Raw genomic sequence first — 12,696 nt, 5'->3', positions numbered from 1 at the left:
CTCTCACCTGCCCTCAAAATAGCCATTTAAGACTTGGAAGGACATCCTCACATCCCAGAGATTTTGTCTATTTATCCTTTCAGAAGTGGTGGCTTCATATCTTCCCTTATTAGGTGGGGAGAAGGCAGGCATCTCAGCTACTTGTTACTGTTGGCCCCTAGCCTTGCTGAAGTGACAGACAGGCTCAGGCAGTGCTAATATGGCCTGGCTTTTGCGCCAATAAACACTCCCCGGGCTCCCCGACAAAAGGCCTTCAGTGCTGGGGAGGGCTAGGAGAGGACTCAGCGCCATATGGGATGGCCCAAGGGTGGCCAGCCTTGGTGCTACAGGGATTTATGGCTTTCCTAATCCCCAAGGGGTAGCCTTTGTAGCATCAATAACTAAGGCCAGCATTTCTTAAATCAGGCAAAGATGGTTCCTAGAGGCCCTTGGCCGGCCGGCTTTCCCCAGCCTCTGGTCCATTGACCCGCGACTGTCCTCCCCTTCACCCTGCTCAGGAAGGAAAGCAGAACCGCATGTAGGGCAGAGAGCAAGTTTATTTGGTGAATGCTGATGGCAAACATCATCCAAGAGAGACAATCTGGGAAAAATACTGTGACAAGAGCACCTAGGAGGCCTCCGGGGCTACATACACAGTCTCCCACAGGGAAGGCGTGGTTTCCGTGCACACTGGGACTGTCTTCAGCCATTCAGCACCATGCGGACAAGCTCTGTGGAAAGGAGAGGGGGTGATCCAGGGAGCAGGGCCAAGGGGAGGGGTCCACCAGGGGCCAGGAGACCACAAGACCACAAAGGTAGCCTAAGAAGGAATGTGCCCACAGCAACCAACCTTGGGGTCAGTTTGCAGAGGGGCCACCTTGAGTCTGACCAGTCCTCTCAGCCCCCGGCTCCCCTCCCACTAGCTGTTATTTCCCCACCCCACCCTGAGCAGCAAGAACACAGCAGAGGCAGAAGAGTTCTCAACTACACCTACAGCTACTGTCAGCCATTGGCGGGAGGAGAAGACAGAGTTTTGGGTTAGGGTACCTCCGAGCTGCCCAGCAGAAGGACGGGGAAGAGACTTCAGCTACAGTAGCACAGTGGGACAGGCAACCCAGCCCCCTATGCCAACTGCCCGTGCTCCCAGGCTAAAGGATGACCATGAAGCAAGACTGGGATAGGCTGGTGTGAGTTCCCAGACACCAGCGCCCTAAGAAGCAAAACCTCAGAGCCCATTCTAGGAGAGAAGGAGGTACCACACCCCCAGGCTGTCTTCCTCTTTGAGGAACCCCTCCCCTCCCCAGTCAGCTCCATGCATAGACATGCCAGGAGGAAGTCAGATGGTAGTAGGGGAAGGGCAGGGGCTAGAGAGCAAAGGCTGGGAAGAAAAACACTGGGGAGGTCAACTAGAGGAGGGGGGCTGGGAGGAGCCGTACCCGCCCCATGGGCCCGTCACCCCGACAGGATATGCCTCACAAACGCTGCAGGAAGGAAGAGACATTAATGGTGAAGACAAGACACAGACATGGGGTGAAGGGGTCAGGCGGCGAGGGATTAGACATCCATTTATTTTACTTCCCATCCCTTTCCCACCCTTCATGCCACATAAGCCCTTCCTTTCCTGTCACACCCCCCCTGGCCTCCCACTCCTGGGCTGGGCTGGGCCCTGCCCCTTGCCTCTTGGCACTTTTTGGAGCCTGAATCCAGGGACAGGGAAAGCCCCAAATGCTGTGCCTGACCTGCCCTGTATGGCTGCTTCCTCCGTGAGGCCCCAGTTTGTCCCTCACCTTCATAGTTGATACAACCATTGCTGTCCTCATGCCCTGCCACCAGCATCTCTACTTCTTCCTCTGTCATCTTCTCACCTGCAGAGGGGGAGAAAGAGTGAGCGTTCTGGAATTGGGTGACACATGAGGTCCATCAGGTGGCACCTCAGCTCAAGAAGGAAGGGCAGAGCCTTACCCAGTGTGACGAGCACATGCCGGATCTCAGCACCCATGACGGTGCCGTTCCCTTCCTTGTCAAACACCCGAAGGCCTTCAACGTAGTCCTCATAGGTGCCCTGGTCCTTGTTCTTGGCCACAGTCTGCAGCATGGGCAGGAAGTGCTCAAAGTCCAGCACCTTCACGTTCATCTCTGCCATAAAGGAGGTGGAAGCAAAGTCACATGCATTCTCAGGACTGGGGATTATGGGGTTCCCACTCAAGGCAGGAGAAATCTATCTGTGGGATTTGCTAGACAAGAGCTGCTTGAGTTCAGGGCCTAGGAAGATAAAGCGAAGCTATTAGCTGAAGACTGCAGACCCACTACCACACTGCAGAGTTATTCTTAAGGACCCTCACCATCACTCTTGGGGTTCCCCAGGACCTTGAGCACCTCGGCGTTGGTGGGGTTCTGGCCCAGGGCCCTCATCACGTCCCCACACTGGCTGTACAGGATCTTGCCATCCCCTGTTCGGTCAAACAGCTGGAAGGCCTCCTTGAACTCTGAGGATTCAGAGAAACATCAGCAGTGGGCACGTGGGGGTTGACCCAAACCCTCCCTTACAGCCCCTGCAGCCCATTCCACTTTGATCATGCTGAGGAAACCAGATATTTATACCCCTGTGCACCCAAACCCTCTAAGAGGGATCCAGCGGCCCTTCCTCCGACTCAGGTGTCCCACATAAAGACCCGGCCTTCCTCCCCTTAGCAGAGGTACCAGCCATTTACATACCCTCTGCCTGCAGCAGCCTGCCCAGCCTCCTCACCTCACTACTCAGGGCAGGGATTTGCCACCGCCCTGTCTGGGCCCTGTCCTTATAAGGAAGTGGGAGCAGCAGCCTGGGACTGGGGTCATCCCAGCCTGCCACTTCCCACCCCTCCAGTACAGAGACCTTTCAGAGAGTTCAGCTACAAAGAAGTATCCTCAGCAAACTCCCCTGTTCCATTTTCACAAAGTAACAGGTCACTGCTGTCTACAGCCTTCACAATTCCAAGCTGGGGGAGGGGAAAAGTTATCACAGGAGGAGAAAAGAGGCAGAAGTAGCTGACTAAGGAACAGAGGAGCACAGGCAGCTTAATACACAGTCCCCAAGCCCCCCACACAACAGGCATTAGTGACCAAGTCGTTTCACATGCCCACACCACCTAAAACTCACCCAGTGCTTGGGGCTCAGATCTAGAGTACAAGGGAAGGGAGGAAGAAAGAGTGAGAAAAGAAAATGGAAGATCCAGAAGGAGGGAGAAGGGAATCCACTAGGTACTCCCCTGGGGGTGCTGAAGAGAAGACGGGTGGCTGGAGGGTGCTAGAGGGAGTGTCCCTCTCCCTAAGCATGACCTCAATAGGGGTCAGATTACCTACCTGCGGTCTGGTCCTCGGTGAAGTCACACTGCTCAGAGAAGAGGGGAGCGGTCAGCATCTTAACTCCAATCCCCCAAGCTTCTATCCCAGTCCCAAGAACTCTGAACCACAAACTCCCGTTCCATGCTGGTGACCCGCTTCCCAGCAGGACAGGATCCCCGACACTCCAACCCCACCTCCAACCTTTGAGGCCCTCAGGTTCCTTTACCCCCTACCTTTTGCCTTCTCCCCGCCCCCTATCCCCGGCTTCCCGCCTCTCGCCCCATATCCCGCTCATCCTCCCAGCGCTGGGCCCCACCATCTTGACTGCTCAGCTCTGCGGGACCTTTTCCTGCAGTAATGGCTCCGGTTCCTGGCCCAACCCTAGTCTTAGTACGTCCCAATGACGTCACCCCCAGCCGACCCAGCCAATAGGAATCCTGGCCCGGGCTTATGCAGATGACGCTGCTATATTAGTAATGAGGTGGGCGGGGCCCACTGCTGTTCATTTCTCCAGAATAGCCCTATCTGGGGCACAGAAACTGCAGAAGAGGGTGGAGTGGGGCGCAAGGAATCTGCTCCTCCGAGAAGCAAGAAAGTTAGAGGATGTCGGATTGGGGAGGGGTGGGGGGAGAAGAGAGCCCTCCCTTTCCTTCCTTCCCTCCCCCACCTATAAAGAAAGCAAGAGTCGGAGACCAAGGGAGGAACCGTCTCTTTATTTTGAAACAATAGCCTCCTAGTGGCAGGAACTTGCTTTCGCCTGCGGGAGAACGGGGTCGGGGGGCAGTGTCCGACCCCACTGCACCTGTGGAAAAAGATGAAAGTTGCCAAATCCTGGCGCTCTCGCGCAGCAGGACCTGCAGACGTACTTCCCTGCTTTTCCACCCTGGCTGAGGGAAGGGAAGGAGGCTTGCCTCTCAAGGCGAAGTGGGAGGGCCCTACCTGTGGAGCTCAGACGCTTAGGATGTGCTTCAGGAAGGCTGCAGAGAGAGGAGGCAAGAGGGGCTGCAGAAGCTGGCCTGATGATGATCCACCTGACTTTAGATAATACGGGTCCCAGGGTGCCTCACCCACATATCTCTAACTTCCTGCCTCCCCCCTTCCCCTGTCCCTTCTGCTCCTCTGGCCCCTCACCTTCATAGTTGATGCAGCCGTTGCTGTCCTCATGTCCTGCCAGAACTGCCTCCACCTCCTCTTCAGTCATCTTCTCTCCTGAGCCCCAGACACAGCGTTTTAGCCCCTGCCTTCCCTCCCTCATCAACCTAGGCCTCTTTCTTCTGAGTGGTACTTCCTCTTCTTCCACCCTGGAGACTTGCCCACAGCAACAGTCCCCCAAGAGAATCCTCTCCCTGTAATGAGCATGCCTTGAATGTGTCCCTGAATCTTGCTTTCCGTTTCACCTCAATTACACCCGGTGAAAGCTTTGACCGACAAGGAAACTGAATTCCAGAGGATTAAGAGACATACCATATCATAGAGTACGACCATCTCTTCCAAAACCGAAACTCAAATCTCCCACCTCATCCCCTTTCCTCTGCCCTTTGGGAGGCATCTGCAGCCCACACACTTTAGCCTCCGCAGGAGGAAGACCTTCAGATTGTACCCCAAGCCTCTGACCTTCTCAGTCTCCTGCCCATGACCTACAGGAAAGTAATCCCTCCCTGGCTCTGCCTACTTAGCCAACCTTCTTCTTAGTTCACCCCCTCCTCTCAACCCCACAGGAGTTCTGGTCCCTGCCTCACCCAGGGTGGTGAGGACATGTCTGAGCTCTGCTCCCATGACTTTGCCATTCGCCTCTTTGTCAAACACCCGAAGCCCCTCCAGGTAGTCCTGGTATGTGCCTTGGTCCCGGTTCTTGGCCACTGCCTGGAGCATGGGCAGGAAAGTCTCAAAGTCCACACGCCGGGACTTCAGCTCTGGAGATCAGAGAAGTGAAGGAGAGGTCACTGTAGTGTCACCCAGGACCCAGCTCCCATACCCACCATGAAGGGTTTTATCCGTTCAACGTTCACGATGCTTTTCTGCCCCTGGGTTTGACAGTTTCTAAAGTCCTGGGACCCACCTCAGCATTTTTTGTCACCTTACCAACATTCCTCGGTTCCACCACCAAACTGAAAACCCGCATTGTCACAGAGGTCCCCTCACCATCACTCTTGGGGTTCCCCAGGACCCTGAGCACCTCGGCGTTGGTGGGGTTCTGGCCCAGGGCCCTCATCACATCCCCACACTGGCTGTACTGGATCTTGCCATCCCCTACTCGGTCAAACAGCTCGAAGGCCTCCTTGAACTCTGAAGTATAAGGAGGGGTCAGTGTTGACAAGGGGTCCCATCACCACCAGGAGAAAGGAGATTCAGAAACTATGTGCTTGAGCTGAGCAGAACAGGGAACACAAAGAGTACTAGTGTGGGAGTTTTCAAGGTCGGGAATGGAGTTAGGGGAATAGAAGGAGGATCTGAAGAGGGACTTGGGATGGACAGTGGGCTCAGGGGCTTCGCCTCACCCTCCAGCTGGTCCTTGTTAAACTCGATCTGTGGAAGAAAAGAGCAGGTGAGGAGAGATGACAGGGCTCATTCAATCCCTCTCCAGCACTCCTCCCGACCAACTGGCAGCCACTTCTGGGGAGGGGCCCAAAGGGACCAGGCTGGGAGCCCAGCCACCTCAGTCCCATTCCCAGCTCCAGACCTTGGGAGAATCCCAAGAGGAGGAATTATTGGGGGGAGGGTTTCCAGGGAACAGGGTTAATCCCATGCCACCTGTTCCCCTCCCTCTACTGCCCTGAGCCCTGCATCCCTCACATAACTGGGGGCTGAACAAAAGCTAAATTTACCCCTGGCCCCCAGCTGTGATTGTCTAACAAGTCTGTCCTCTTCAGCCTTCCCTCCTGGGGTTCAGAGCTGTGGCCTTTAGTGTTGAATAGTCAGCCAGGCACAGGCAGCAGCTCCCTCCCTTCACCTTGAAACTGTCCTCAGAACCCAGATGTTCCCCATCTTACAGGCCCTGCCTCCAGCAGGAGGGTAGGTGAGAAGGTGGGGGGGCTGTGGGTGTGTACATACACACACATGACAACAAAGACAACAGCAGGGTCATAAGCCTGGATGCTTCCAAATGGGGTACTAAGAGAAAGCCCCACTGTTATCCAGTGCTTACCGATTCCCTACCTTCTAGATACCCCTAGTCCCCTAGGCTGTATCCCACCCTTGTACCACCCCCTCCAAATTCTTTTCTCATTTTCCAGGGACTCACCACCACTTTGGAGAGATCGATGGGGGGCTCCTGGGTTTTCGCAGTTTTCTCAGGGGTTGGAGGGACAGCTGGCACTGGTGCTGGCACTGGCTCAGCCTTGGTCTTGGCTGGAGGGGCCCCTACTGCTGGCTTGGCAGCAGGCTTGGGGATAGAGGGTCCTGCTGGTTTCTTCACGGGAACATCCTTCTTGGGAGGCATGATGTCCGGTGGCCAAAGGACAGTGTGCTGATGGGGGCACCCATCTCTGTTTAAATAGCCAGGGAGTCTGGGATGTCAAGGGGCGGGGGCAGGGGCAGGGAGCCAGTTGGCTGTGGGGAGGGTGAGATAGAGGAGAGATATGACGGCCTGCCCTCACTCCCCTGGCCTCCTACGGTTCAGGACTCCTGCCCCAAGGTCTTCTCCCTTCTGTCTACCCCGCCCCAAATGCTGACCAGAACAATGGCCCCTTTGGGGGGAGGGGGAGGAGGAGGAGGCCAGAGACTGCCCACAATGGGGCAGTTAACCTCCAGGGTGAGGATAGGATGCTTGCCAGTGACAAACACTGAAATAGGGATGAGGCAAAGAAGGGCATCCAGGCATTTCAGGCCCCCAACCCCCTGACTCAGAATAGCCCTTTTTCCTAGCAGCTTTAGACTCTTGAAGGCTGAGGCAGGGATGGGGGCCTTGTGAACTGGGATTGTTCAAGTGGAGTCTGGGAGTAGTGAAAGGAGAAGAAAACAAGCAGCCCTTCCATTTCCCTCTTACCATGGATGAGGAGCAGGGTAGTTGACCCCACGGCCGAATAATCCTCAATACCTCAAGTCCCTAACCCCCTCCCTCCCAGCCCAGAACTGGAACTGTGCACAATATAGAGAAAGAATAGCAATAGTAGAGTGTGACACCCCCCCTCCCCTCATTGTCCCCTGTGCCCAGTGTTGTTTTAGAGGTGGGGATGGAGGCAAGGATCAAGGAAGGAACCCTTGTCCACAAGCCTATGGTCATTCAAGTCAGACAAAGGTAGGGTGCCTGCTGAACCTGCAGGGACTCCGTGGTGGCACCTGGGGGGAAGGGCAGGCTCTGAGAGGCAAAGGGCCTAATTTCTAAAATCTCAATCCAAAGGGATATGAGAGGTCCCCTGGGCTCCATGAGTACTCACACCCAACCGGAGGGATAATAAAACCCTGACTCGGTAGCCAGGTTACAAACCTTGCTGGGGGCGCTGGGGAAGGGTGGAAGTCGATGGGGGGCGTACAGAAGAGGGGATGGGTTGCTGGTTACTTTTGTTCTGGGAGTAAAGAAGGAGACGATTTAGATAGCATTCTGAGGAAGATAGTAGTGATTCCTCTTAGGCCCTGAGATTCAGAGAGTTGATGCTGGGTCTCCCACTCGCAAAAAAAGCATTTGAGTATCATTACTGCAAATTGTCTCATTTTAGGAAAGTCAGAATCATTCCTCCAGCCGGGACTACACCACACACACACACACACACACACACACACACACACACACACACACACACACACACACACACACACACACACACACACACACACACACACACACACCCCTAAGCCTTAAATAAAAGAAAGAGTCCCTCCCCAGCGCCCCAAAACTCACCCTGCGGGGTCCAGGTAAGGGGCGGAGGCGGGGCGCAGGGCAGCCGCGGACCCTGAAGGGTTAATTCCCGTGGCCTCTGAGCATGCCGGGAGTCGTAGTCCTCGCGCGCCCGCGGGCTCACGGGAAACTCCGCCCTACAGAGCAGGGCGGACGCCGGCGCAGTGACTTCCGGCCCACGGCGGCGGTTGGCGACTCACGATCTTTGGGACGTGATTCTTGTCCCGGAACCGAAAGGCAATGAGCACTTTACAATCCTCTTCCCTGACCCTAAAACCGCGCGCGGTCCCTCAGGATATCTCCCTTGCTCAGGCCTGCGTTGCGCGTTTAGTGTGGGCGGGGATATTTTCCTGAATCCACTGGTGAGAACGCAGAACGAGGGGAAAGGCTGCAGTTGCAGCCGGCCGGATGGAGGTCAAATAGTAGGAAGCATTTACTGCCCGGGGCAGAGTGGTGCGGTCTCTAGTTTCCTCTTGCGGTTTGGTAGAAAGAGAACAGAAGCTGTTGAGTTGCCGTGTGAGTTGGAACAGTGACTTGGAACAGTTTTTGAAATGAACTGGTAGTTGAAGTAAATGTTAAATTTTGGAATTAAGCCGGGTCACCTGCCCCAGTCTCTAAGTTGAGATTTCTCCATTTTGCGCCGCGTATGCGCCAGCCACCTCGTCGGTTCCTCACAGGTCTCCTTGGAGTGGAGGACTGGGTTCTCCAGCCCTTGACTCTAAGACATCTCTTCCCAGCATCGGACATCTCTTTTCCGGAGATGGCTGTTTGTTTTATAGATCTGTTTTTTGTTTTGTTTTTTTAAATTGAGGTATAGTTGTACAGTATTACAGAAGTTTCAGGTGTACAACAGTGATTCACAGTTTTTAAAGGTTATACTCCATTTATAGTTATTATAAATATTGGTTATATTCCTTGTGTTGTACATCCCCCAGATGTTCATCAAAGGTCTCATCTGTGTCGGGAGGGAACCAGCCCAGGCAGGCCCAACTTCACTTGCTGGATCAGTAAATGCCCTGGCGGCATACCTTGCTGGACATTGGGGCTTGCATGGGCCTGCAGGCAGTGGGTCAGAGTAGAAAACCCTCGGGAGGTCAGAAAGGTGAGGCATAAGTTAACTTTATGGGCAGTGCAGAAGTGATGTTTGCTGGTTGGGGAAAGCTTGGAAGAACAGAAATGGGTTGTGTAATATGGTTGGTTACAAGACTGGGTGAGGGCATAACAGATGCCTTTTAGTGTCTTTCATCACTTACACAGAAGTTGATTTCGAAGATATGGTTTATCCGATTTTTTTTACTCCTCCTCCTTTCCTTTATGGCTGCCTTTTGGCAGTTTGCCAAGTGGAAGTGGTTATGGCATCTGACTTTCTAGCTTTGTAAAAAATATATTTGTTTATTTTAGCTGCACCACCTCTTAGTTGTGGCATCATTGTTTGTTTTTTGTTTTTGTTTTTTTGGCTGCGTTGGGTCTTTGTTGCTGCACGCGGGCTTTCTCTAGTTGCAGCGAGCGGGAGTCACTCTTCCTGGCGGTGTGCGGGCTTCTAATTGCGGTGGCTTCTCTTGTTGCGGAGCATGGGCTCTAGGCGCGTGGGCTTCAGTAGTTGTGGCACGCAGGCTCAGTAGTTGTGGCGCACAGGCTTAGTTGCTCCGCGGCATGTGGGATCTTCCTGGACCAGGGATCGAACCCATGTCTTCTGCATTGGCAGGCGGATTCTTAACCACTGCACCACCAGGGAAGTCCTGTCTTTTTGATAATAGTCATTCTAACAGGTATGAGGTGATATCTCATTGTGGTTTTGATTTGCATTTCCCCGATGATTAGTGATGTTGAGCACCTTTTCATGTACCTATTGGCCATCTGTATGTCTTCTTTGGAAAAATGTGTATTCAGATCTTATGTCCATTTTTTTAAACAGGTTATTTGTGGTTTTTTGCTTTTGAGTTGTTTGAGTTCTTTATATATTTTGGATATCAATCCCTTATCCGATAAGTGATTTGCAAATATTTTCTCCCATTCAGTAGGTTCATTGTTTCTTTTGCTATACAGAAATTTTTTAGTTTGATGTAGTCCCACTTGTTTATTTTTGCTTTTGTTGCCTTTGCTTTGGGTGTCAGATTGGTTTTTAGTTCTTTAGGGCAGCCTTACCTTTACATTTCAGTAGTAGCTTCCTAGTGCAATGCTCCACAAATGTTTTCTGAATTCCTGCCCAAGATTAGAAAATTGACAGGTAGGGGGACTGCTACTGGAGAGAAAGCTTACTAATTTCACCAAGAAATGACAATTGGTAATCTGATAGTGAGGGAAGAGACAGGAAAATCTGTAAAACTAGGCAAAATTTTGCCCATCATTTGGCAAAGATTTTTTAACTTGTAATATCCAAGAGAGAATATAGGAAAACATTTTTGTGTAATGCTGGTGGAAGTAGAGAATTCATATAATTTCCTTAGAATGTATTTTGGAAGACTGTACTGAAAGTCGTTAGGGGACTTCCGTGTGCCACAACTACTGAGCCTGCGGTCTAGAGCCCACGAGCCACAACTACTGAGCCCGCATGCCACAACTGCTGAAGCCCGCACGCCTAGAGCCTGTGCTCCGCAACAAGGGAAGCCACTGCAATGAGAAGGCTGCCCACCGCAACGAAGAGTAGCCCCTGCTTGACGCAACTAGAGAAAGCCTGTGCGCAGCAACAAAGACCCAACGCAGCCAAAAATAAAAAAAAATAAAAATTTAAAAATTAAAAAAAATAAAAGTCGTTAGGGAATTCCCTGGTGGTCCAGTGGTTAGGACTCTGCACTTTCAGTGCTGAGGGCCCGGGTTCAATCCCCGGTTGGGGAACTAAGATCCCACAAGCCACGTGGCGTGGCCAAAAAAAAAAAAAAGTCGTTAAAGTACATAAGTTGACCCACCAATTATACTTATCCTAAGGAAATCATTTGAGATGTGTATACTTTTGTGTTCCCACAGTGAATAGCAAAGCAGAACTACCTTCATTTCTGACAATAGAGAATCAGTTAAACTATGGGGCAGTCATTCTAAGGAACTGTACACATTGTGACCATTATAAATTATATTTTCAAGGAATATTTAATGAAGTGTAAAAATACTTGTGTGTTAAGTGAAAAAAGCAGGTTATAATATACCTCTAATTTATAAAATATGTATCCATGTAATCATGTTAGCTTTTCTTCCTTGTGTTAGTGACCTCAGGCCTTAAAGAAAGCTGCTGCAGCTCCAGGCATCACATCTTCCCACTAATGACCCAAGCAGAAAGGAAGGGAGCAACGAGGGCTTTCTTCTGTTGACGCTTCATCCCCAGGTGACTTCCTCTTACATCTTATTGACCAGAGCTGGGTCATAGAGCCACTCTGAGTTGCAGTGGAGGCTGGGAAAGTGAGCATCTAGCAAAGAGGATTGTGATTAATCCCTTGGGGCTGGCACACTGCCACTAAGAATGCTCTGGGGTTCTGTATGTAGGGAAGAGGGGCAAATGGCGGGTAGACAAATGTGTTGCCACACCCAGTTAACTACAGCATGTTGTTTGGGCCAATAAAGCCACATTCCAAGAGGGCAGTATTTGTAAACATCAGTGACAATGTACCCATATGCCATCATCTCTGCCTTTCTCTGGAAGAGGTAGGCATCATGTGCCAGTGTCAAAGACCAGCTGTTTGAGAAATAACAAATTAGCATTTGTTTAATTCCTGTGATTAATGACCCTTAGTTTACTTCATCTTTGTGTAAGAGCAACAGTATACTGAGTTGTGTCTCATCTTGTATTTAATATGTAGATCAGTACTTCTTCTGTTATGTATCCTGAACTTGAAAAGGTTGGGAAAGAGTAGGGACCCTTCTGGGATGGAAGAATTTGTGCCATGTCCTTTAGTTTTCTGGAATTGTAATTACTTGGAAGTGATGAACTAGGTAAAGAGTGCTTCTTAAAATCACACATTGCAAGATCTCTGAAGCCAGCTAGAACAGCAGGCCTTGGGCTACATGCCCAGTATTGAATAATAAAACGAGAGACCTTAGAAATATAAGTTCCTCTGCCCTGTGTTTTGGGGGTTTTCACCCCTTCAGTTTTTGGGTCTGGGGAAGGGCAACAGAGACTTCTTGCTCACGGCCAAGGCTCTTAAGTTGATGGGAAGGAAGTAGAGATGGCAGAAGAACCAGCAGTGAGTACCAAGGAGTTATTGGGAAAAAAAATTAGGAGCTGAGTTAGTTGATGGCATAGAGTTTATTTTTATTTTTTTAATAAAGTTTCTTTTATTTATTTATATATATATTTTTGGCTGTGTTGCGTCTTCGTTGCTGAGCACGGGCTTTCTATAGGTGCGGCAAGCTGGGGCTACTCTTCGTTGTGGTGCGCAGGCTTCTCATTGCAGTGGCTTCTCTTGTCATGGAGCACGGGCTCTGGGCACACGGGCTTCAGTGGTTGTGGCACGGGGGCCCTAGAGGGCGCGGGCTTCAGTAGTTGTGGCGCACGGGCTTACTTGATCTGCAGCATGTGGGATCTACCTGGACCAGGGATCGAGCCCGTGTCCCCTGCATTGGCAGGTGGA

The 12,696-nt window shown here is 51.6% G+C and overlaps 2 protein-coding genes and 1 long non-coding RNA gene across 4 annotated transcripts in view; 1 reads left to right on the top strand and 2 right to left on the bottom strand.

Annotated features, from left to right (window-relative positions):
- Positions 1-518: 518 nt before the first annotated feature.
- On the bottom strand, positions 519-3,696 carry MYL6 (myosin light chain 6). 2 transcript variants are annotated; one of them, XM_068560948.1, is made up of 7 exons: positions 3,620-3,696; positions 3,322-3,349; positions 2,322-2,465; positions 1,942-2,115; positions 1,767-1,844; positions 1,416-1,460; positions 519-710 (listed from the first exon to the last, which is right to left on the bottom strand). In XM_068560948.1, exons 1-6 carry the CDS (start codon positions 3,620-3,622, stop codon positions 1,432-1,434), a joined length of 456 nt encoding a protein of 151 aa, XP_068417049.1. In that variant the 5' UTR covers positions 3,623-3,696; the 3' UTR covers positions 519-710; positions 1,416-1,431. The 2 variants fall into 2 exon arrangements, with proteins under 2 accessions (XP_068417049.1, XP_068417048.1); XM_068560947.1 differs by lacking the exon at positions 1,416-1,460.
- A 298-nt stretch (positions 3,697-3,994) lies between these two features.
- On the bottom strand, positions 3,995-8,240 carry MYL6B (myosin light chain 6B). The gene is made up of 8 exons (XM_068560098.1): positions 8,141-8,240; positions 6,545-6,788; positions 5,802-5,829; positions 5,446-5,589; positions 5,043-5,216; positions 4,435-4,512; positions 4,243-4,280; positions 3,995-4,105 (listed from the first exon to the last, which is right to left on the bottom strand). The coding sequence occupies exons 2-7, from the start codon at positions 6,740-6,742 to the stop codon at positions 4,252-4,254; spliced, it is 651 nt and encodes a 216-aa protein (XP_068416199.1). The 5' UTR covers positions 6,743-6,788; positions 8,141-8,240; the 3' UTR covers positions 3,995-4,105; positions 4,243-4,251.
- A 72-nt stretch (positions 8,241-8,312) lies between these two features.
- LOC137774796 (uncharacterized) overlaps positions 8,313-12,696 on the top strand; it is an 11,411-nt gene continuing 7,027 nt past the window's right edge. Inside the window, exons 1-2 of the long non-coding RNA XR_011075942.1 lie at positions 8,313-8,374; positions 11,336-11,453. This is a non-coding gene — a long non-coding RNA (uncharacterized lncRNA). The remainder of the gene's footprint in view (positions 8,375-11,335; positions 11,454-12,696) is intronic.

The sequence above is a fragment of the Eschrichtius robustus genome, chromosome 13 (assembly GCF_028021215.1).
Source record: "Eschrichtius robustus isolate mEscRob2 chromosome 13, mEscRob2.pri, whole genome shotgun sequence".
Taxonomy (NCBI): Eukaryota; Metazoa; Chordata; class Mammalia; order Artiodactyla; family Eschrichtiidae; genus Eschrichtius; species Eschrichtius robustus.
Note: the sequence above shows the minus strand (reverse complement) of the source record. Positions and strands in the feature narration are given on the sequence as shown.